Raw genomic sequence first — 21,096 nt, forward strand, 5'->3', positions numbered from 1 at the left:
ACATTAATACTACTTTAAAAATGATTCTTAATGTGTTTGGGGTAAATTGCCATTGTAAGTAAAACTTTTAGAATAGAATAGAATAGAATAGAATAGAATAGAATAGAATAGAATAGAATAGAATAGAATAGAGCTGGAAGGGACCTTGGAGGTCTTCTAGTCCAGCCCCCTGCCCAATCAGGAGAACCTATACCAGGGGTAGGCAACCTCGGCTCTTTTATAACTCATGGACTTCAACTCCCAGAATTCCCGAGTCAGTAGCTGACTCGGGAATTCTGGGAGTTGAAGTCCATGAGTCATAAAAGAGCCGAGGTTGCCTACCCCTGACCTATACCATCTCAGGCAGGAGATTGTCCAGTCTCTTCTTAAAAATCTTCTTGATGTCTACAATTAAAAGTAATAAAATTCTGAGCTCCGAGTAAGAAAAAAACCCACAACACGCAGACCTTTAAAGTGTTTATTTAGAAATGATATCCCGTTCTGGAGCCTTCAAAGGGCTTGCATAAAAAATTAAAAACCGAAACCGGCTCCCAAATCATAAATCGATGTGCAAAATAAAATGGCAAGTCTATTTTAGTGCTTCCTCTCCAGCTCTTTATAACTAAATCATAAAAGGCTGTCTCGCTTATTGCCCGCAGAGCCTGCAGTTTGCTTTAAGGTGGGCTCGCGAATGTTTTGGAGGCTTCGCCGGGGGACGCCTTAAACCGTAACTCCTGTGTGGGTCTCTCTCTTCCTGTAAATGGTCTGGATTGCCTTTTAAGATAAGGATGCCACAGGAAATCAATACACAAGAAATTATTCATAGGGTCGGTTCATAAGCATTCCTGGCAGTCCTCCACTTACGAACGTCATTGGGACTAGAATGTCTGTAACTAAGCAAGGCAATTTTGATTTTACGACCTTTTTTTTTTTGACATGGCTGTTAAACAAACCACTGTGGTTATTAAGCCAATTATAGGGTCATTAAGAGAATGTGGCTCCTCCCATTCGGAAGTCGTAAATGGCTTTAGGATGCCACCAGTACAGGCCAATTGCCGAGTGCCCAGATTTTGATCATGGGGATGCTGTGACGGTCGTTAAGTGCGAGAACCAATCGTAAGTCACTTATTTTCAGCGCCGTCGTAACTTTGAGGGATTGCTAAACAGTGGTTGTAAATTGAGGACTGCCTGAATATCTATCAACCCTCAAATCATTTTTATATCATGATAATTTCTTATTATAATCAGGCAGAAAATATAAAACACCGCAGAAAAGCATGATTACATTTGCGCCGATTACAGAACGCTGCAAAGCGTGCGGTTGTGTTAGCTTAGTGCGTTTCTATTTCACACAAGGCTAAAAAAACAAATTTGCAACTTTAGCTTGGTGTGAGGGTTATCTTTGATTTCGCTGAGATCCTTTGGGTGTTGTGTAATTTAGGGGTGCTCAACCTTGGCGACTTTAAGACTTGTGGACTTCAATTCCCAGAATTCCTCAGCCAGCAAAGCTGGCTGAAGAATTCTGGGAGTTGAAGTCCACAAGTCTTAAAGTCACCACGGTTGAGCACCCCTGGTGTAATTAGGGATCTCAGCGTATAAGAGAGGGGGGGGGGAAAGGCGCAGATACCCCGGAAGCGCCATTGAAGCAAAGATAAATTCTTTCCTTGCCATCCTTAAACTTGCAGTTTTCTAGGATGCCCAAGGAGCCGGCTTGGCCAGGATTTCAAACCGATTTCACCCCAATCCACATTTTCCAGACTGGGGTGCAGGCGGAACCCAGCTGTCTTTCGGGTTACACGCTTCCCTTTTACGCGATGCCCATTCTGGACTCCAAAAGTATCAAAAATGCATAGAAAAGTATTCATCAGGATCAAACTCATATAAAAATTGTGTATTCCATGAGAAAGTACTTTTGAAATAAGCCTCTAAAAATATTTCTGCGTGGTTTTATAAAACGGACCGATGCGGAACGCAAAACAGAGACGAAAGGAGCGAAGCGAAGCCCTGGTGGTGATGGGTGTCAGGAATGGTATCAGCCAAGACAAAAAGGGGAGGGTCTCCGAGCGAGTTGCATACTTCCCAAGGGGGGGGGGGTTAATATGGCCGGCGGCCTTAATGGCTCAAACTGGAGCCCTAAGAAAGAAACCAGTTCATTCCCTTTTGGGAAATTGTGATATAGGAAGGAGCCGGAAGGAATCTGTGAATCTAATCAGCTGCCCCCCCCCCACATACATTCCTCTTCCCATAAATTTTAGGAGCAAATCTGTGCAGGTGTTTCCTCTCCTGTGTATGACCCCCCCCAAATACCTGATGTTCACCCTTTGTTCCAGTAACTGACCCTCCCAATCCCAATTCAAATCCAGCTGTTGGACGGAAGCTGCTGTAAAGGATTTGATGGTTGTCCTCAATCCTGTGGACTGCTGTGTGACACACACACACACACACACACACACACACACACACACACAAAACCTTCACCATCAGCCCAGCCTCTGCTGTAGGCAACTGACAAGGACAGGATAACCCCCTAAACAGGGCAGATCCCCAAATGGGGGCAGGGGGAGGAGTTTTCTATGCAAAACAAGCTAAAAGGGTTAAAATTGTGTTTCCCGGGAGGAGTTGGGGATGTGAGTGTGTGTGTGAGAGGGAGATTGTGTGCTGGGATAGTCCAATTAGGTTTTAGGTCCCCCAGAGGGATTGTGAACATGCAGGCTTTCTAAAACCAGTCAGCAATGAAAGGAGCATCCAGTGTTGGCTTTGGGGTGTCGGGTGCAGGCCAGGCTCCGGCCCAGAGTAGGGAGACCCTGCAGAGGACCCGCCAATCCAGCAAGACCAAGGACACGTCCCCTCGCCCTGCCTTAGCCCAGACCAGGGGTAGGCAATCTTGGCTCTTCAACTCCCAGAATCCCTCAGCCAGCATGGGGGAACTATGGCCCCTTCATGACTCGTGGACTTCAACTCCCAGAATTCCTGAACCAGCATGGGGGAACTATGGCCCCCTCATGACAGGTGGACTTCAACTCCCAGAATTCCTGAGCCAGCATGGGGGAACTATGGCCCCCTCATGACTCATGGACTTCAACTCCCAGAATCCCTCAGCCAGCATGGGGGAACTATGGCCCCTTCATGACTCGTGGACTTCAACTCCCAGAATTCCTGAGCCAGCATGGGGGAACTATGGCCCCCTCATGACTCATGGACTTCAACTCCCAGAATCCCTCAGCCAGCATGGGGGAACTATGGCCCCTTCATGACTCGTGGACTTCAACTCCCAGAATTCCTGAGCCAGCATGGGGGAATATGGCCCCTTCATGACTCGTGGACTTCAACTCCCAGAATTCCTGAGCCAGCATGGCTCAGCTTGGAAACCTCTCCCTTTCCCCTCAGCATGGCTGGCTCAGGAATTCTGGGAGTTGAAGTCCACCAGTCATCAAAGAGCCGAGGTGGCCTACCCCTGGTCCAGACACTTGGTTCCTGTAACATATTCGGCTTAAACAAGAACACAACACACACACAAAGGACATTGTTATTCTGAACACCTGGGCAAGCCAATTCCCTATTGCTCTCTGCCTAGCTGGCTTGTGCTGCGCTTCTCAGGCCCCAACAACACCCCCCCAGGCCAGACCCCCACCCACCCCCACCCGCACCTCCAATCGCAGGCCCAGCCCTCCCCAAAGGTCTCAGCCAAAGCCTCCCACAGGAGCCCCTTCCTCGCCCCCTCCCCCCATTAAGAACCCCTTGGAAAACAAAAAGCGCCCATTTCCTGCTAACACAGTTGCTCCCGTCCATCCCCCCCCCCTGTGGAAATTGGAAGGGAAAAGCATAAAATAAACATTCTAAGTCAGTGGTGGCGAACCTTTTAGAGCAGTGTTTCTCAACCTTGACAATTTTAAGGCATGTGGACTTCAACTCCCAGAATTCCTCAGCCAGCATTGCTGGCTGTGGAATTCTGGGAGTTGAAGTCCACATGCCTTAAAATTGTCAAGGCTGAGAAACACTGTTTTAGAGACCGAGTGCCCAAACTGCGACCCAAAGCCCATGTATTTATCGCTGGGTGCCAGGTGGGCGTGGCTGTGGTGGTCATGGCAGATTGGGTGGGCGTGGCCAGGGTGGGCGTGGTCATCACCTCAATGTTGCTCATGGGGAAGGACGCCTGTGGGGGTGGGCAGGGTTGGGGGAGATCCAGGGGGTCTGGCAGGTGGGGCGGGAGTCTTGTCCTGCGGGGTGAGGCGAGGCAGGGCGGGGGTGCCATTGCCATGGGGCAAGGCAAGGGCCAGGGCACCTGCTCCCTGACACCATTGGCCTCCGCACACAGATGCCAGCGAGCGCATGGGGGCCAATGGTGTCGGTGAGCAGCCACAGCGTGCCAGCCCCTAGACTGGTGCACTCTGGGGCTCCACAGCCCGCTGCCAGCAGTTCAAAGAAGCCGCCTCTGAGCTGGAACGCTGGCCGATAGCTGAGGAGGCGATGCAGTGGATCGTGTCCGGGAAAAGGAGAGCATGCGAAGTCAGGAGGGACGGGACAGGGGGGGGGAGAGAAACCAGCCTTGTCGGGATGCATCCGGCCATGTGGGACCTCAGCGAGTTAGCGGGCGGCTGGTTGAAGAGAGATGGTTGCCATCTCCGGGGCATGGCACGCATGCCCACAGAGAGGGCTCGGAGTGCCGCCTCTGGCATGCGTGCCATAGGTTCGCCACCACTGTTCTAAATGAAATAAAGTAAATGCTATTTGTTTTCTGCTATTTGAAGGGGCCGAAAATTTTTATTATTATTTTTCATAGAATTCTAATGAATTTTCTGAATTCTAAACTTGGGCTTTAGAAAGGTCTCCCCCCCCCCGCTTTAAGCAAAGAGGAATGCAACCCCCTCCCTTTTTCGCCAAATTGTAGGACCCCTGCCCAGGATAAAGCTGGCAGCTCCCCCGAGAAGCAGCAACTGAGGAGGCCTTTGAACCAAGTTAGAACTGCGGCCTAAAAGCCACAGAAAGGCCAGCCCTGCGTCAGATTTCACAGCATCTGATGAGGTACTTAACTGAGCCTTGCAAGGGCTGTAACATTTGCATCCGGGATCACCAACCCCGTTGGGACAACCTGGCCTGGAGGACCCTCCTAGCCCTGGTTCCAGCCAGGCACGCAGTGGGAGCTGAGAGGAAGCAGATTTTAAAAACAGCAGCATCCCAAACCTGTGACTTTGGGATGGCAAATTCTGATTCTGCAGCGGAAATAGTTCCTTGCTGCTCAAAACTATACTCTGAGCACAAAAGGCAGCCAGAATCTCTCCCAAAATTCTGCACACAACCTGACTTGGGGCACTTTTTTTAAAGAAGGAATTGTATCAGACTGTTTGTGTTGGAATAACCCTAAGTCGTAATGCAGGGGTCTTCAAACTTGGCCCTTTTATCACTTGTGGACTTCAGCTGGCTGAGGAATTCTGGGAGTTGGTCCACAAGTCATAAAAAGGCCAAGTTTGAAGACCCCTGTCTTAATGTGATTAAAATTAAAGTCTCAGATAGGAGGATCTGACCCCCTCCCCCCATACACCGACTCAGGAAACGCCAGAGTCCATCCCTTTGAGGACTCCAAGGCTGCAAATGACAATCTAGACCAGTGTTTCTCAGTCCTAGCAACCGGAAGAGGTATGGATTTCAATTCCCAGAAGTCCCCACGCTGGGGGATTCTGGGAATTGAAGTCCACAAGTCTTCCAGTGGCTAAGATCCAGAGAGACCTTACAGATGCTAGTCAATTGTGATTAGGGCTTGTAACGGATCGACCACTAGAGAGCAGCAAAGGGTTACAATTTGAATTTAGTGTTTTTTTTTTTCCTAGTGGGTTCCTGCTGATGGTGTGGACTAGTCACTAGGGAGGTTTGCAGGGAAAAGGGGGGGGGGGAAACCAAGCTGAGAACAGGGAAACTTCAGCCCTGAGCTCCCAGGTTCCTCTCCTAGGCAATAGCGTGTCTGGCTGCCTTTTGTGAGTTGCCTGGATTTGGCATCTCGGATCAGATGGATGCAGCTTTGGCCTTGGGTTCGAAAGGCATCCAACTTGATCTGGTTTCAGCAGAGCTTCCTTTTCCCAAGAATTTATATCTGATTGTCCCTTGCTGGGAGACCCCTTAGAAATAAGGGGAGGGGAGAGCCACAATGCCACTGAACTGAACTGGAATTGAATTAAAGGGGACCTGGAGGACTGGGGGGGGGGGAGGCTGGCTGCCCATCCCATTTCAGAAGCAGGAAGACCCTCTGGCTAAGCTGGGGCAGGAGACAATCATCCCCCACTTTAAAAAGAAGTTTTAACTTTGACCAGACTGTTTGCTGTATTCTTTTGATCTCCACAAAGACTTGCAGCTGATTCTCACAATACATTCACCCCTAAACCTAGGTGATCAAGCCTTCATTGATGCATTCCCGTCACAATGCCCAAGTAAGAAACCCTGTTAGGGCTTACATTGATGGCTTTAGTTCATACACACACACACCCCCCCCCACACACATAGAATCCCCCCCTCTGCTCCATCTTCTTTCAGCCTGGTCAGTTATGGGAAGGAGGGAGGCCCAGCACCAGAGGCGTTCAAGAGGAGACTGGACAGCCACTTGCTTGAAATGGTATATAGCAGTGATGGCGAACTTTTTAGAGACCCAGTACCCCAAAACCGCCTCGCCCCTGCCCTGCCCCCGCCTCTCCTGCCCGCAGGGCCACCCACCACCTCCACGGCCTGCCACAGCAAATTGCCCAGGCGGCCCAGCAGCGTCATGGCGGCCATGCCCTCTGTCCATACCCCGCAGCATCATCTGTATGCGATGGGGCGCGAGGGCGGAGTCTTGTCCCCGCTGCCATGTCCTTGTGTTGTTGTGCACAGGCCGTGCCCTGGGCAACTCTCCTCCAGGAGGGCTGCTGGTAAGGAGGGGGCCACAGGGAGTGGCGGGGCTGGGGCGACAGTGTGCGTGCCCACAGGGAGGGCTCTGAGTGCCGCCTCTGGCACCTGTGCCATAGGTTCACCACCACTGGTATATAGACTCTCCTGCTGATGCAGGGAGTTGGACTAGATGACCTCCAAGGTCCCTTCCAACTCTTATTCTGCTCTATGGAGTAAAGTGGGACTGTAGGAAAACTGCAGGCGGGGAAGCGGGATCCCCAGGAAGCCTCCTAAGTGAGGAACAGGGACTGGATCAGGATTTGGGTTGGATGCCGGTGGGGGCACAGAGGGAGGGAGTCCAAAATGAGCTTAGGGGCTACTGTGTCATTTTAAAAAAAAGGAAAAGTCCTCTGCCAAGAGTCATGCCCAGGGACAGCCCCTCCCTCCGGCAGTGAGCCCCCCAGGGCCAGTTTCAATGCAACATTTTGCTTTGCTCTGCTCCCTCCTGGCCCCTTTGCCTCCCATGCAACCCTGGAGGGGCTTTCGAATCCAGAAGACCCTCGGGGGTCTGGAAGACCCTTCCCTTCCTGGCTCTCCTTCCTTCCACCCCACATTCACTCAGGGCAAGGAAGAGCCAGGACCGGCCACTCAGCCTGCAGAAAGACATGGGCAGTTATCAAGCCATTTTCTGGGGCTGAGAAACAGCTCGAAGCATCCACCAAGTGAGCAGGTGGGCACCACATCCCACATATTAGCCCGTGAAAAACATAATTTAACAGACCTCTCCTGATCTGCAAAAAGCTGGTTCAACACACTGCATGAAGGCCACCCTCACCTCCCCATGTGGAGGCAAAGGAACACAGGCCAACTTCTGCAAAGGAAAGGATCGGATAATTTGGACACGGCAGCAGTAAAAGCAGCCAGGTTTCTGGGACCGTTGCAGGCCAAAAGCTACACCCGATTCAGTGGGCGATGAGGTTGCAACAAAGCCAAGCTTTGATGTTTGCAGCACCTTCTGCAGTTATCCAGCCTCGCCTGGAATGCCATGTTTGGGATCAAGTGCTATGAAAAGGGCGGAGGCCAGATGAATTGGCCAAAAGGACACGGCCGAGGCATGCAAAGCAGGATTCCCAAGGGAAAATGGGCACACGACAGCCGTGAAGGGGGCTTGGGGTCAGGAGGAGCCCCTCCGTGTTCCAGGAGAGGACAGCAGGCGGTGGCTGAATGCGAGGAGGAACACCCCAAAGGGAAGTGAACCGCTGCTGGGCCCTCGGATGTTCATGGGTGCATATGGTGTGTGGAGTCAACGCACCTCCGCTTGGAATCTTAAACCTCACCTGGCAAACTGGAGGCTGCCCCTCCCTCAGGGATGCCCGGTTGCCTCCAACACTTTAGGCAGTACATTGTCAGTTTCCCCTTCATGTGTGAATTTGATCCAGGGAAGGTGTTACTGAGTAGGTGGGGTGTTTCTTCAATTTGGGAGCGTCTGATGATGACGAAGGTGGCATCCATGTTGTGTGTCCAGAATCTTGGATGGTGGGTAGAGCAATGGATTCAAGGCGTTGCGTGACTGCTCCTGCTACGAGGCCTGATATGGGGGATCCCATTCAGGGTGCCTTGTGCTTGCTTGTACATTTTCCCATTCAATTTCATTGAATTTGAAGTGTGTTATGTTGAGGCACAGATCCAGGAGTTTCATGATGGTTTCTGTGGATGTGGTGGTATCCACTTTATGGGTATGGTGTTCGGTGAATAGGTGGTATATGGTTTGTTCAGCCAGGTTGACGTCAGGTGAAGAGGGCGGTGACGTTGAAGGAGACCACAATTTCTTCCTTGTTGATCTTCGTGTGTTTGATGCATTGGAGAAATTGTTCTGGGGAGTTTAGTTGAGTTGTTGACCAGGTGTCTAAAGTGTTTCTTCTGCAGGGTTTTTGCTAATTTGTACATCGGTGTTCCAGGTAGAGACACAATTGGGCGTAAGGGGATCCTGTCCTTGTGTATTTGGGGGTGTCCGTAGAACCTGGGTGTGAGGGGTCTTCCGGTTGCATATGCTTTTTCTCTAGGGGTGTTAGCTGTTTCTTTTTCCATTTTTCTTAGGGTGCCTTTTCAGTTTCAATTTTGCCTCCTTCTTCCAAACTATTTCAGGCTTATCAAGGTTTTCTTTTGTGTATCTTGGGCAATGGTAGATTTGTTTTTGACAACTGCCCCAATGACTGTTGAATAAACAACATACGGTGTGGGTCAGGAGATAACAACTCAAGTAGCAACAAACTTTTCTGCTGCTTCTTTGCAGTGATTTGCGGACTCTTGTTTCCCCATCAGATTAGATTTCAGGCAGTTTTCTTATTCTGCATCTGTAAATAACTGCACATAAATATTATGCCTTCTGACGTATGGAAGGACATCGCGTTTCCTTTCGCAGCATCATAGGCAGAAGGGGTGTGCTGACAGAAACAACTTAAAACGAAGCCTTTCACACCGGCGTCTCCAGACTGAACACTTTGCTGCAAGAGCTCTTAAAAACACTGCTTAAGCCACACCAAGGTCTTAAGCTGCTGATGACGTATCCGGTGCCCAAATTCACGTACGAGGTCACACCAGATCATGCGCAGCACATCTTGAAGAAATTGGACTGCCCAGTTCACTCTGCAGTGGGACCCTGGCTGCGACTACTGAAGGACACTCCCCTGGGCTACTTCCATGCCAATGTCAAAGATGGAGGCTTTGGGGGGGGGGTGTCCCCTGCTTCTCCACCTCAATGCCACTTCTGCAGAAGGCCCGGCCTGAGAAGACTGCATTGAACTCCACCACGGTGTTTGACATCCTGCAACAAGATGCCTTTCGCTCCACGCGGTGGAAGCTTAACAAGCCATGCAAACTGAACTCTACAGTCGTCACCAGAAAGGCAAAAGTACAAGCTGAGTGGAGGATTCTGCTCTTGAAATCTATCGGTGGCCGAGAACAGAGTATCCCAAATGTTGACACAGCCAGTCATGTGTGGTTGTTGTCCCCCCCCCAGGTGTTCCCCACCTGTATTTATGGGACATCCAGCTGAGGGGCCTCTTATTCCACACCAAGTCAAGGAGGGCACAGGACACTTGCTGCCAAGTCATCGACAAGTGCCACAGAGGAGCCTGTCGTGCCCCCCCGAAACCGTCAAAGGTCCTACGTGTCTGCAAACTCACCCACAATGCAAGATGTGCACGACACAACTGTGTACGTCAGTGCCTCGAATAGCTCCTGTGCAAGAAAGCATTTACTCATGGTGGAACCCATTATCCCATCCGGTTCATCTTTCATCAAACAGGACTTGATTGTGCATGGAATGAACCCATTGACATCTCTGTGGTCAAGAGTGAGAAAGGCCCAGGACTTCAAAATTGCAAAGTATGGACATCCTCTCTGTATCGCCAACCTTCATCATTGGGCTAAAGCTTCCGCTTCTGTTCCGGTACACCATCTGCCCATCATAATCTCCAACCAGGGATTGTTCTACGACTCATCGGGTGGTGGACTTGACGCTTTGGGCTTGAGCCGCAGGGACATTACGGACCTGTGTTTACTCACCATCAGCGGCTCACTCAAATGCTACAACCTCTCTATGCCTGGAACCGAGACTGGGTGTTCCTGAACCGTAAGAATACACCAGTGATATATGAGCTGCCTGGTGGTCCTCCTGCCAGATCCCACGGTTGTCCTCACTGCCCTCCTCCTGCAGGGTCTTTGTGGTCAAGGGGGCTGACAGCCGGGTAGCTCAACAGAATGGAAGGGCTGCACTAGACACCTAATTTCTGCCTGGAGGGCACAGACCAGAGACTCTAGATAAGCAATCTGTCCACGTAGACTAATAACTTCCTTACAAAGAGGACAGTATACAAATTTTGAAAGAGTACCATAAAAGATAGCTGCAAAACAAGTATTGCGGTGAACTAAGCCAGGCATCCTAAAATAAAATTGCCATCCCAGAAGCGCTTAACAGGGATGAGCTACTGCTGGGTTAGATTTTCAGTTATATGATTCATGCGCAGTTAAGTGTGTGGGCCAGTAACTTGGTCCACCGGAGTTTGTCTCAATCCCCCTGAACTCACAGTGAGCAGCTTTCCCAGCCACCTCTGGGGCTATGCAAATGCAATGCAGATGTAACCAGCGACTCTGACATGGCTGTCTAGCAGCGAAGCACATTGTCTTAGAACAGTGTTTCCCAAACTTGACAATTTTAAGGCATGAGGACTTCAACTCCCAGAATTCCACAGCCAGCAACGCTGGCTGTGGAATTCTGGGAGTTGAAGTCCACATGCCTTAAAATTGTCAAGTTTGGGAAACACTGTCTTAGAAGGCTGACTTGTGAGGGGAAGAAAGGGTTGTGTTAAACTTTGTTTTCCTGTATGGTTGACCTATCTAATAATAAAATGTTCGCTTGCCAAGTTTGGAGACCCTGCTTTAATATTCCCTCAAGTCTCTTGGGAATCCCCCCCTCTCGTGAATAGATCAGGGGTGAGCAGTTAATTTTCCCAAAGGGCCACCTGAGAAACCAGAACCGTTGTGGAGGGCCACCCCCTCCGTGCTGGCACCGCCCTGCCCTCGTTGTCACTAGCCCACCCACAGCAACACCCCACTTCCACCAATGCCACACATCTCCCCCCACACAGCAGCATCACTGCCCTGCCCTCTGCTGAGACCTCTCCCCCACTGCCGACACCCCGTCACGCTAACGATCCACAGATTCTAATGCTGCAGGCCAGAATGGGACTGCCTGCAGGCTGGATGTGGCCCGCAGGCCATAAAAATGCCCAGGTCTGGTACAGATAGTACAACTCTCCTGGCAGAGAAGGCTGAGAACCTGCAGAGATACGCCATGGCTTTAAAGCCATCCTTAACTGTCATTTATTAACAATGAGGCGATAGACAAGGTGGCCTAGGCTGACACCATCAGCGCTAAGGAGGACCACTCGTAGCAGCTGAACCCGTGAAAGCTGCCAGTCAGCTCTCTAGCGTCAAAGCCTCAGGGGCAGATGCCACACCTGCTGAGATCTACAACATTGGTAACACTATATTCATGGGAAAACTTACCTGAGTCATTCTAGTTTTTTCAAAAGCAAAGATCCATTCCTCAGGAACTCAAAGATGCATCCGCTGTAACTTCTATGGGAAAAAGGACAAACAACACATCCGCAACAGCCACTGAGGAATCTCGCTCTCTTCAACCCAGGAAAAACTCTTGCAGGTTTTTTTTTCTGGTCACACACCTGAAGCTGTACCTGTTGCCAGAGTCACAGTGTGACTTCCATAAAAATTCTGGGACCGTTGACATCAATTTTGCCAAGCACCAACTTCAGAAGAAAAGTCATGAGCATTGTGAACTCTGTACAATCCTTGTTGACCTCACCAAAGCCTTCAATGCGTCACCCATTCGTGTCCCAAGCAGTGACCGCCGAGACTGAACTGAATTGCACAAGAGCCAAGTTGTGCTTTCGGTGGGCTGTGCTTGAGCAATCCATCCAGCAACAAAACTGAAGGTCTGCAGAGCTGTGGGAATCCTTTTCTTTCTGTCTGCCTGTGGGACGCGGATGGTGTGTCAGACACGCAAGACAGCTCAGCCACTTCCACATGGCTGCTCTTCGCAGAATGCTGGGCATCAGATGGCGAGATGAAGCAGCAGAGATCAAAGTCCTCCCAAGAGCAGGCCTACCATCTGCCCACATGTGGCTGGTGAGAGCACAGACTGGTGGGGGGGGTCATGCCACCCACGTGCCAGACAAGCGCGTATCCAAGCAGCTTTTTTTGGGGGGAGGGAAACACTCAGACGGAGGGGAGAAGAAACTCCACAAAGACACTTAAAGGCCTCCCTGAAGTTGTTGGACACAGACACAAGTCCCTGGGAAGAGCTGACACGGAAGCACCCTAGCCGGCACGGCCTCATCCACAAGGGCTGTCAAACCTACAGAGTAAAGCGCACGGCGGAAGCACAACGTGTGAGCTGTCTAGAGCTAGCAATAAAATAACTGTGGTGCTTACACATTTTTCCCTTGCCCAACGTATGCCAGGACAGGGGTCTGTGGCCCAGTGCTGAACCACAACCCTTTCGGAACCGGGCTATGGAAGTGACAGGTGAGTACACTTGCACAAAGCTGCATTTGTGAAAGTGGCACACCCAAACACAACCATCCCCTCTCCCCCCCCCCCGCTGTCATTTCCACCGGTCTGCCGAGCTGTGCCAAGACATTCTGTGCGGCTGGAAACCACCCCCTCCCCAATTCAGTTTTAACATGACTAATAGTGTTGAGATCTACATCGGCAACAATGAATGAACAACAACAACCACACAGAGGTAGTGTCAGTTTCTCTTCACTTCACTTTTCCTTGAAACACTCGACTCGGCCAGGGCTGCCACCCCTTTTCATGCTGTTAACAGACACATCCGTGTGGGGTACATCTAGGGCAGGGGTAGGCAACCTGGGCTCTTTTATGACTCGTGGACTTCAACTCCCAGAATTCCTGAGCCAGCCGTGCTGAGGGGACAGGGAGAAGTTTCCAAGCTGAGCCAGGCTGGCTTAGCAATTCTGGGAGTTGAAGTCCACGCGTCATAAAAGAGCCCAGGCTGCCTATCCCTGATCTAGGGCAACAGCCTGGAATACCCACAGTGGCAAGTGACGCGATGCACTTCGAGACTGCCCCAATTTTATTATAAAAAGCAAAGTGCCCACCCTGCCCACCTGTGCTCCCTGGAAGCCGAAGGGTCTGGTTCAAATCAAGTCACGTGATACACAGTGATGTCATTCCCCCACAGGCTGTAACCCATTCCCTGCAGTGCCCACGGGGAAGGGGGCAGCCCCCTACATCCTGAGAGTGCTCAGATTTTTCCTTATTTCTTCAATTGAAAATCTGAGGCCGCCCACCATTTTCCCATCTCCTTCCTTCCTTCCTTCCTTCCTTCCTTCCTTCCTTCCTTCCTTCCTTCCTTCCCTTCCTTTGAACATGCATTATTTCTACCAAGACTGCCCCCCGCCCTGCCCCAAAGCTTTGCCAAATGTTGCACTGGAACTGGCCTGGCACGATGGCTTCTTCTCCAGGCCGAGCCAAAGACAAGCCAGACCTCCCTCTCCATCTGGCACTGGGGGGGGGGGAGGTGGCCGTGCTTCGGGGGCTTTCCAGAAAAAAAGCTCAGAGGCAATCCGGCCACACGATGGCCATAGGGGAGCAGAGCCGCTCTGGGGCTCCGGCGCTCGTCACCCGCTGTTGGAGGATGTGTGGGGGGCAGTGGAGGGAGACTCCCGCCGCCGCGTGGGGGTCCACAGAGAGCGCTCGGAGCCGTGGGAGGTGCTGTGGCCCCGGGGCAGGGCCCGGTGCTGGTGCTGCTGCTGCCAGATGGCTTGGCTGACGAGGCCGGGCAGCGCGTGCAGGGTGAATCCCAGCGTGTCAATTTTGCCCTCCAGCGCACTGATCCGCTTCTCCAGGTCTTCGTTGCGCTCCTGCAGTTCGGACACCACGTCGTACATGATATTCTGGGTCTGCTGAGGAAGAGAAACGAGGTTACCCGCATATGGATAGACTGTGGCTAGACTGCTACGTTGCTTTCTTTGTGGGGCTGCCCTTATGAGCCAGTTAGAGTGCAGTACTGCAGGCCACTTTAGCTGACTGTGTTCAGCAGGTTCAAATCTCACCGGCTCAAGGTTGACTCAGCCTTCCATCCTTCCGGGGTAGGTAAAATGAGGACCCAGATTGTTGGGGGCAATGTAAATATATATATACATTGCTTACTGGTGTACACCGCCTAGAGAGTGCTCGCACTTAAAGCGGTATATAAGTCTAATAAATAAATAAATAAAATAAATACAGAGTCTCAGGGGTGGAGGGGAACGGGTGGAAGAGGGGCAGCGGCTGCAGCTTGCTTGCTAGGCAGTGCACAGTCCTGTGACCACCACAGCACCCCCCATCCTGCCAGCCACCTCTTCCCCCCCCCCTCAGGGTCCACCCAACCCCCTGGACTGGCCTGAAAGTCTTTGACGGCTGAGACGTCCCTGCCCCACCTTCACCCATAGATTTCCCACAGACTGAAGAGCTGAATTGTTCAATCTGTCAAGTTCCTCAACACGATCCAATTTGAAAACAAATAGGAAGCCACACAACGCTACTAATAGATTTTTAAGAAAAGATTGGACAACCATTTGTTTAAAATGGTCTGGGGTCTCCGGCTTGAGCAGGGGGTTGGGCTAGAATCTAGAAGACCTCCAAGGTCGCTTCCAACCCTATAATTCTGTTAAAAAAGCAGGGCAGGACGTGCTTAAACCAAGAAAGCTGAGCAACTCGCACTGAATGTTGGACAGATTGGGTGCTGCCACAAGGAACCCGAATCTGAAAATTAAGGGATCCGCGGCTAACACAGATGGCGGTAGGGAGGTGAGAGTGGGGTCCACGCCTGGGAACAACGATGGAAGTTGAGGGCAGTGAGAACAGAGAAGAAATGTGGGGGCCAGGGGGGCATGGGCAAAGCATGGTCAAGAAATGTCAAGATGGCAAAGACAACGGTGGATCAAAATTTCACCTGTTTTTTCTTAAAAAAATGTTGTTGCACGCGCAACACAAACAGGCAAGCTTTTCAAACTTGGCTGTTACCGATTAAGGGAACGGGCTAAACTTTTGTGCTTTAGAAATGCCCCCCAAGACAAATATTTAGTAAAGTGAGTGAAGGCAAACATGGGGGTCCCAGGGACTGACCCAGACTGGATTCCATAAAGCTGCTCTGGGCAAAGGTGGGAGGATTCGAATTCTTCTCCCGGCCCAAAGGTTTTCCGGACCCAGCACCACCACCCCCCCAGGAAAGTCCCTCTGGGCGACCCAGTGACTTAGACAGGCAGCAGGGGGGAGCCCTCCCCACCACCAGAATCCCCTCCTGCCTTTCCGGGTTTCCCCACAGACCTTGGATAGATCCACCAGCATGTTGGCTTGATCGCTCAGCTTCCTTTGCTCCATCTTCACGCTTCTTAACCTGGAAAGCAAAATCTGGGGTCGCCCTCAGCTTCCTCTTCACGAGGACCGAGTGGCAAACTAGGTGGGGAGGGGGAGGGAGCGAGGAGCAGCTTCCCCCTCCCCTGCAGGCAACCCCCCCCCCCAGTCCCCGGGTTCAGAGGCAAGTCCTGCGAGGCACCCCGCCTCCCTTGCCTCCGGGGAGGGCAGAGGGGGGGACAGCCACCCCTTCCCCAAAGCCCTTTCTCCCAGCTGCCTTTCTGCTTTTATCTTCCCTCATTTCGGCACCCTTTGGGGGTCCTTCCCTGACCCACCCACCCCCCACAGGCTGCAGAACCCTGTAAAGCTTCTGAACGCGCAGCCCAAACTGCCGGGTGGTGCAGCCACACGACGGAAGAGTTGCTAGATTGAGAGGAGGGCTCTGCCCGAAGGTGGCCGTCCTGCCCACTCAGGACGCTGCCCACGAACCCACATTTAAAGGGAGAAAATGGGCCCACTCCAGCTGTCTCCTCTGGAGGACAGCCACAGGGTTAGCGGAGTCCTCCGTGGCCCCACTTCCCCATTCAGAAACATGTTGCAAACAGCCCCCACGCGCACCCCAGGCCCCCGCGGAGGTTCACCCAGGGGGCAGGACATGCCAAGGGAGGAGGGCCCGCTTGGCCCTGCCCTCGATGCCCCCGTTCAGCACAGGGCCTGGGGCTCCGGGGCAGAGCGCCCGGCTGGGTGGCAGAGCCCGGCGGTCCTTGCGAGGGTCAAGCCCTGCCAAGGCCAGCAAAGGGGCTTCTCTGCCCGCCGAAGCCTTGCTGACCAGCCGCCCACAGCCCTGCACGATGGAGGGATGCCCTGCCCAACCCTTTGCCACCACCCGACTGGCACTGCCCTCCCTGACTCAGCCCCCCCTCGAGAAGCGCTAGAGGCAGCCGCTCCCAATTTGGGGGAACAACCACCCCCATTTCTGGACGATGCTGGGCGGGGCCAAGTTCCCAACACCTGCCTTGAACAGGCGGGGCAGGGGGGCATCGAATGGCCAAATGCCACCTGCCTCCCTCTGGGCACAGCCAATCAGAGGCCTGGAGGTTCTGGGTGGTGACTGGGGGGGCCCCTCCCGGAGGGGTTCCCTGGGTCAGTGGGGAGGAGGCGTGGCAGGGAAGGGGGGCAGGTGGGGTGGGGGGCGCAGGAAGCAGGTAAACAGGTGAACTTACTGATGGATGGCTTGGAGGAACTTACGCTGGTGTTTCCGCACCTTGGCCTGGTCGAGCTTTTTCACCAGCTTGGTGTGCTTGTAGATCAGCCACGTTTCCCTGAGCACGTTGGCCGCCGAGTTCTTCACCTGGGGAGGGTGGGGGGGGACACAAAGTGAGAAGGGAAAGCCCCCCCCTTGAATGGGCAAGGGAGGAGAACCAAAACGGCCCCCGGAGAATCCTTTTTCCTCCCTCGGTGCCCACCGAGGCATGCCTCCTTTGCCAGGGAGGGGGCTCCAAAGTCTTGAGGGGGGCTCCCTTCTCAAGGGATCCCAAGGGGGGCTTTGTGGAAACCCCCCAAAAAAAACCAGAAGAAGGGAGGAGCAAAAGGTTCCCTCTATGCCGAGAGACGTGCAAAGGGGGTCTCCAGAGGGCTCCAGGCTCTCTCTGAGGACCCCCAAAGAAAGACCCAGCAGTGGGGCACCCCACAGTTGTGGATGATCCCACCGTCCAGGGTCAAAGTCAGGAGGGATCGGGAACGGATCCCAGTGGATCTCTCCCAGGGAAGACCGGGCTTCCAAAGGGTCAGCCTGGGCCAGCACAGAGGACGCCCCTCCCCTTCCTCGTGGTCTTACCCGCTTTGTTAATTGTGTGTCCATCATGAAGTTGTGGACATGTTTCTCGGCTTTGGTGAGTTCCAGTTTCCGGGCCACAACGGCAACCACAAGCGCTGTACACCCTGCACCCTGAAACACAACAAAGGAGAGTGAAAAGTCTCCTTTCGCCCTGGAGAGAGGAAAGAACGGGGGACCCCCAGCCCCCCCCCCTTGCTTAGAAGGCGCCTCGTCATATCCTCGAGGGCTGTGTCCGTTTTGTGGCAGTTGCGTAGGTCGAGTCATTTGCCCTCTTGCTTTGCTTTCTCAAGAATGCTTAAAATCCCTTGCAAGGAAAAATCTAGCAGGTCAGGAAAACGGAACAGAATCCAGCAGAGCTGAAATTTCAGGCTGTAACGGAGCGCGGGAGGGATTTTAAACGCCCTCCTCGACTTACGACCACAGCCGTAAGTTTTGTCTGCAAAGCGAGATGTTTCTTCAGTGGGCTCTGCCCCATTTTATGACCTTTCCTGACGGTTGTTAAGTGAATTCAGCTGGTAACACTTCTCTTGTCAGAAGGTCGCAAAAGCAGATCGCGTGACCTTGCGACTCTGCGACCGTCGTAAGTATGAGTCAGCTGCCAAGCATCCGAATTTTGATCGTGTGACCGTGAGGATGTCGCAATGGTCATAAGTGTGAAAAATGGCCATGTCACTTTTTTCAATGTGCTGTAACTTTAAACGGTCACTAAATGAATGATCGTTAAGTTAAGGACTGTCCGTATAGGGGGGGGGAAAGGTAATTGGCAAAAAAATGTGTTGGAGGAAATTCAAATCCTGCTACGTTAGATTTCTACCTGCAGGGAGGTTAGACTTTCCTTGCAATCCGCAGAAACCTTCAATGTGAAAAACAGTGCAGTGCCCCCTCCTCCCCCCCCACCCCCACCCCCCCCCCGTTAGGGGTCCTTCCGGCCTCTTTTGGAGTTTGGAGTGAAATTCTTGGGAGAAAAAAACCAGGCTGGAGGGCTGCAGAAGGCAGAGCACCCCGCTTCAAAGTCTGGGTGGAAAAATCAGATTTTTTAAAAATGTCTCAGCCGCCTCTGGCGGGCCCGCTAATTGTGGGCTCCCTGCCAGCGCCCCGCGAGGGCTCAACCCGGCCTGATCTCCAAAATGCCGCTTGCCCCTATTCTTTCTGCCTCCTGGGGCAAGTTGCCCCTCGTGGCCCAATTATTGTGGGCGTCCTTGTTGTTGTTGTGCGTCTAATCACGCCTTTGAAACGCGGGCCAGGAGAAATCTCATCCATCCCGCCGAACTGAGTTGGGACCGTGTGTGTGTGTGTGTGTGTGTGTGTGTGTGTGTGTGTGTGTGTGTGTGTGTCTGTGTATGTGTGTGTGTCAGAAGCTTTGGCGCAGGAGCGTCGACGGTGGAGGGGAAGAGAGGCTCTGCTTTTCAGGGGCGCTGCCTTGCAAGCAGCCCAAATCTTGGCCCCGCGTTCGGGCCGCCCCACGTGCAAAGGCAGCCGCCGTGGCTGCGTTCACACCTGCGGTGCTTGGCTAGTTTTCTGTCGCGACAGGAACTCGGCCGCGTCAGCCTCTTGGATGCCAGCACCAGGAAGCTGGGCTTGATTCCCTGGAGCTGTTGCGGGGCGCAGCCAAGAGCGAGCCTTGCAGCCGCCTCGCTTGTCCCACTCCGCCAGCAGTGCCCACGCGAAGCCTTCGCCAAGAAGCCATCTCTCCCTTTGCCCCCCCAGATCCCCCAAGCAGCGTCCAACCAAACAGCTAACAGAGGCACACGAGGCAGCCTCGTCACTCAATATATAGGTTTCTTTTAATATAAAAAGTGTCTATTAAAAATTCCTTCCTAGGGGTGCGGGACAGGGAGCAGTAAAAGAAAAAAAAGAGGGGGGGGGATTCGGGGGCTGGACAAAGACGATTTTTTTGGGCCAGGGAGAGGAATCAAGCAAGCAGCAGCGGCTTAGATGGTGCCAATCTGGAGGATTTGAGTGTGTTCGCCTCCAAGCAACTACCAAGGCTGGTATATTTGCATAAATGGACAACACAGGATGGGGTGGGGTTTTCCCCCTTTTTTTTCTTTTCTGCACGATCCACAAAGCTGCACGGAAGTTTCCAAAACAGGAAAAGGAGAGAATAGAGAGCAGGACAAAAGGTGGGCGGGGGGGGGGCACGCACGCCTACACGCGCACGCACTCACCCTGAGCTCAGCACTGGCATAAAGGGATGCGGAGGTGGGAATACGGTACTCATTTGGGCTTACAGGTAGCCAAACTTCGCTCCCTTTTCCCCCCTCCCTCCCCCCTTCTTCAGCGAAAGGGTGTGTTAGCTTGTCTATTTTTTCCCTAGTTTTTTTTTAACACGAACTTGGGTCTTTGGGTGTGTCCTGCCCAAAAAAAAAACCCAAACAAACCCAAAACAATTTTTTTAAACTCCCCCAAACAACAGAAAAGCAACTGAAAACCTCAATGAAACCCATGCTGAAATTTGCACATGACAAAAGCACAGCAGATGTACAGATGCAATATAGTATACAATTCACGATTTATAATAAAACATTATATACCATAAATAGGTTCTTGTTACTTTTTTGTCAATCTGCAAATAGATTTCTCAGTGCATACTCGACACAATTAGAGAGAGGAAAGAGAAAGAGAAAGAGAGAAAGAGAAAGAGAAAGAGAGAAAGAGAAAGAGGGAAAGGAAAGAAAGAATGAGAGGAAAAGAAAGAGGCAGAAGAAAGAGGGAGAGGAAAGGAGAGGGGAAAGAGAGAAAGAGGAAAGAGGGAAAGAGAGAGAGGAAAGAAAGAGAGAGGGAGGGAAGAGAAAGGGAGAGGGAAGACAGAGAGAGAAGAAAGAGGAAAGAGGGGAAAGAGAAAGAATAAAGAGAAAGAGAGAGGAAAGAGAAAGGGAGAGAAAAGAGAGGGAGAAGAAAGAAAGAGAGGAAAGAGAGAGAGAAAGAGGAAAGAGGGAGAGGAAAGAGAGAGAGGAAAGAAAGAGAAAGAGGGAGGGAAGAAAAAGGGAGAGGGAAGAAAGAGAGAGAAGAAAGAGGGAAGGGAAAGAGAAAGAGAGAGGAAAGAGAAAAATAAAGAGAGAGGAAAGAGAAAGAGGGAGAAGAAAGAAGGAGAGAGGAAAGAGAGGGAGAGGAAAGAGGGAGGAAAGAGAAAGGGAGAGGGAGAGGGAAGAGAGAGAGGAAAGAGAGGAAGAAAGAAGGAGAGAGGAAAGAGAGAAAGGAAAGAAAGAGAGAGGAAAGAGAGACATAGAGAGACCCTTTTGACATCTAAAATGAAGATAACACTGCATATATCCTTTTTTACCTTTATTTTACACACACACACACACAGACACACACACAAACAAACAATAAAGGTAAAAAAGGATATATGCAGTGTTATCTTCATTTTAGATGTCCAAAGTGTTTTGTGGCTCCCAGTGTTTTGTTTTCGGTGGGAAACGGGCCCAAGTGGCTCTTTGAGTGTTTTGGGTTGCCTACCCCTGGACTAGATGATCTTTTAGGGA

The 21,096-nt window shown here is 51.9% G+C and overlaps 1 protein-coding gene across 6 annotated transcripts in view; it reads right to left on the reverse strand.

Annotated features, from left to right (window-relative positions):
* Window positions 1-5,450: 5,450 nt before the first annotated feature.
* Window positions 5,451-21,096, reverse strand: part of KCNN1 (potassium calcium-activated channel subfamily N member 1) — a 48,578-nt gene continuing 32,932 nt past the window's right edge. For 3 of the 6 annotated variants that reach the window (XM_039324344.1, XM_039324346.1, XM_039324345.1), the window contains exons 7-10: window positions 17,612-17,722; window positions 16,998-17,125; window positions 15,748-15,817; window positions 5,451-14,342 (exon numbers count right to left, since the gene is read on the reverse strand). In XM_039324344.1, coding sequence (XP_039180278.1) covers window positions 14,058-14,342; window positions 15,748-15,817; window positions 16,998-17,125; window positions 17,612-17,722 — 594 coding nt within the window. In that variant the 3' untranslated portion in view covers window positions 5,451-14,057. The remainder of the gene's footprint in view (window positions 14,343-15,747; window positions 15,818-16,997; window positions 17,126-17,611; window positions 17,723-21,096) is intronic. The other 3 variants (XM_039324347.1, XR_005554423.1, XR_005554424.1) reach the window with 3 other exon arrangements.

The sequence above is a fragment of the Crotalus tigris genome, unplaced genomic scaffold (genome assembly GCF_016545835.1).
Source record: "Crotalus tigris isolate CLP2741 ecotype Arizona unplaced genomic scaffold, ASM1654583v1 scf7180000024298.760630, whole genome shotgun sequence".
Classification (NCBI taxonomy): Eukaryota; Metazoa; Chordata; class Lepidosauria; order Squamata; family Viperidae; genus Crotalus; species Crotalus tigris.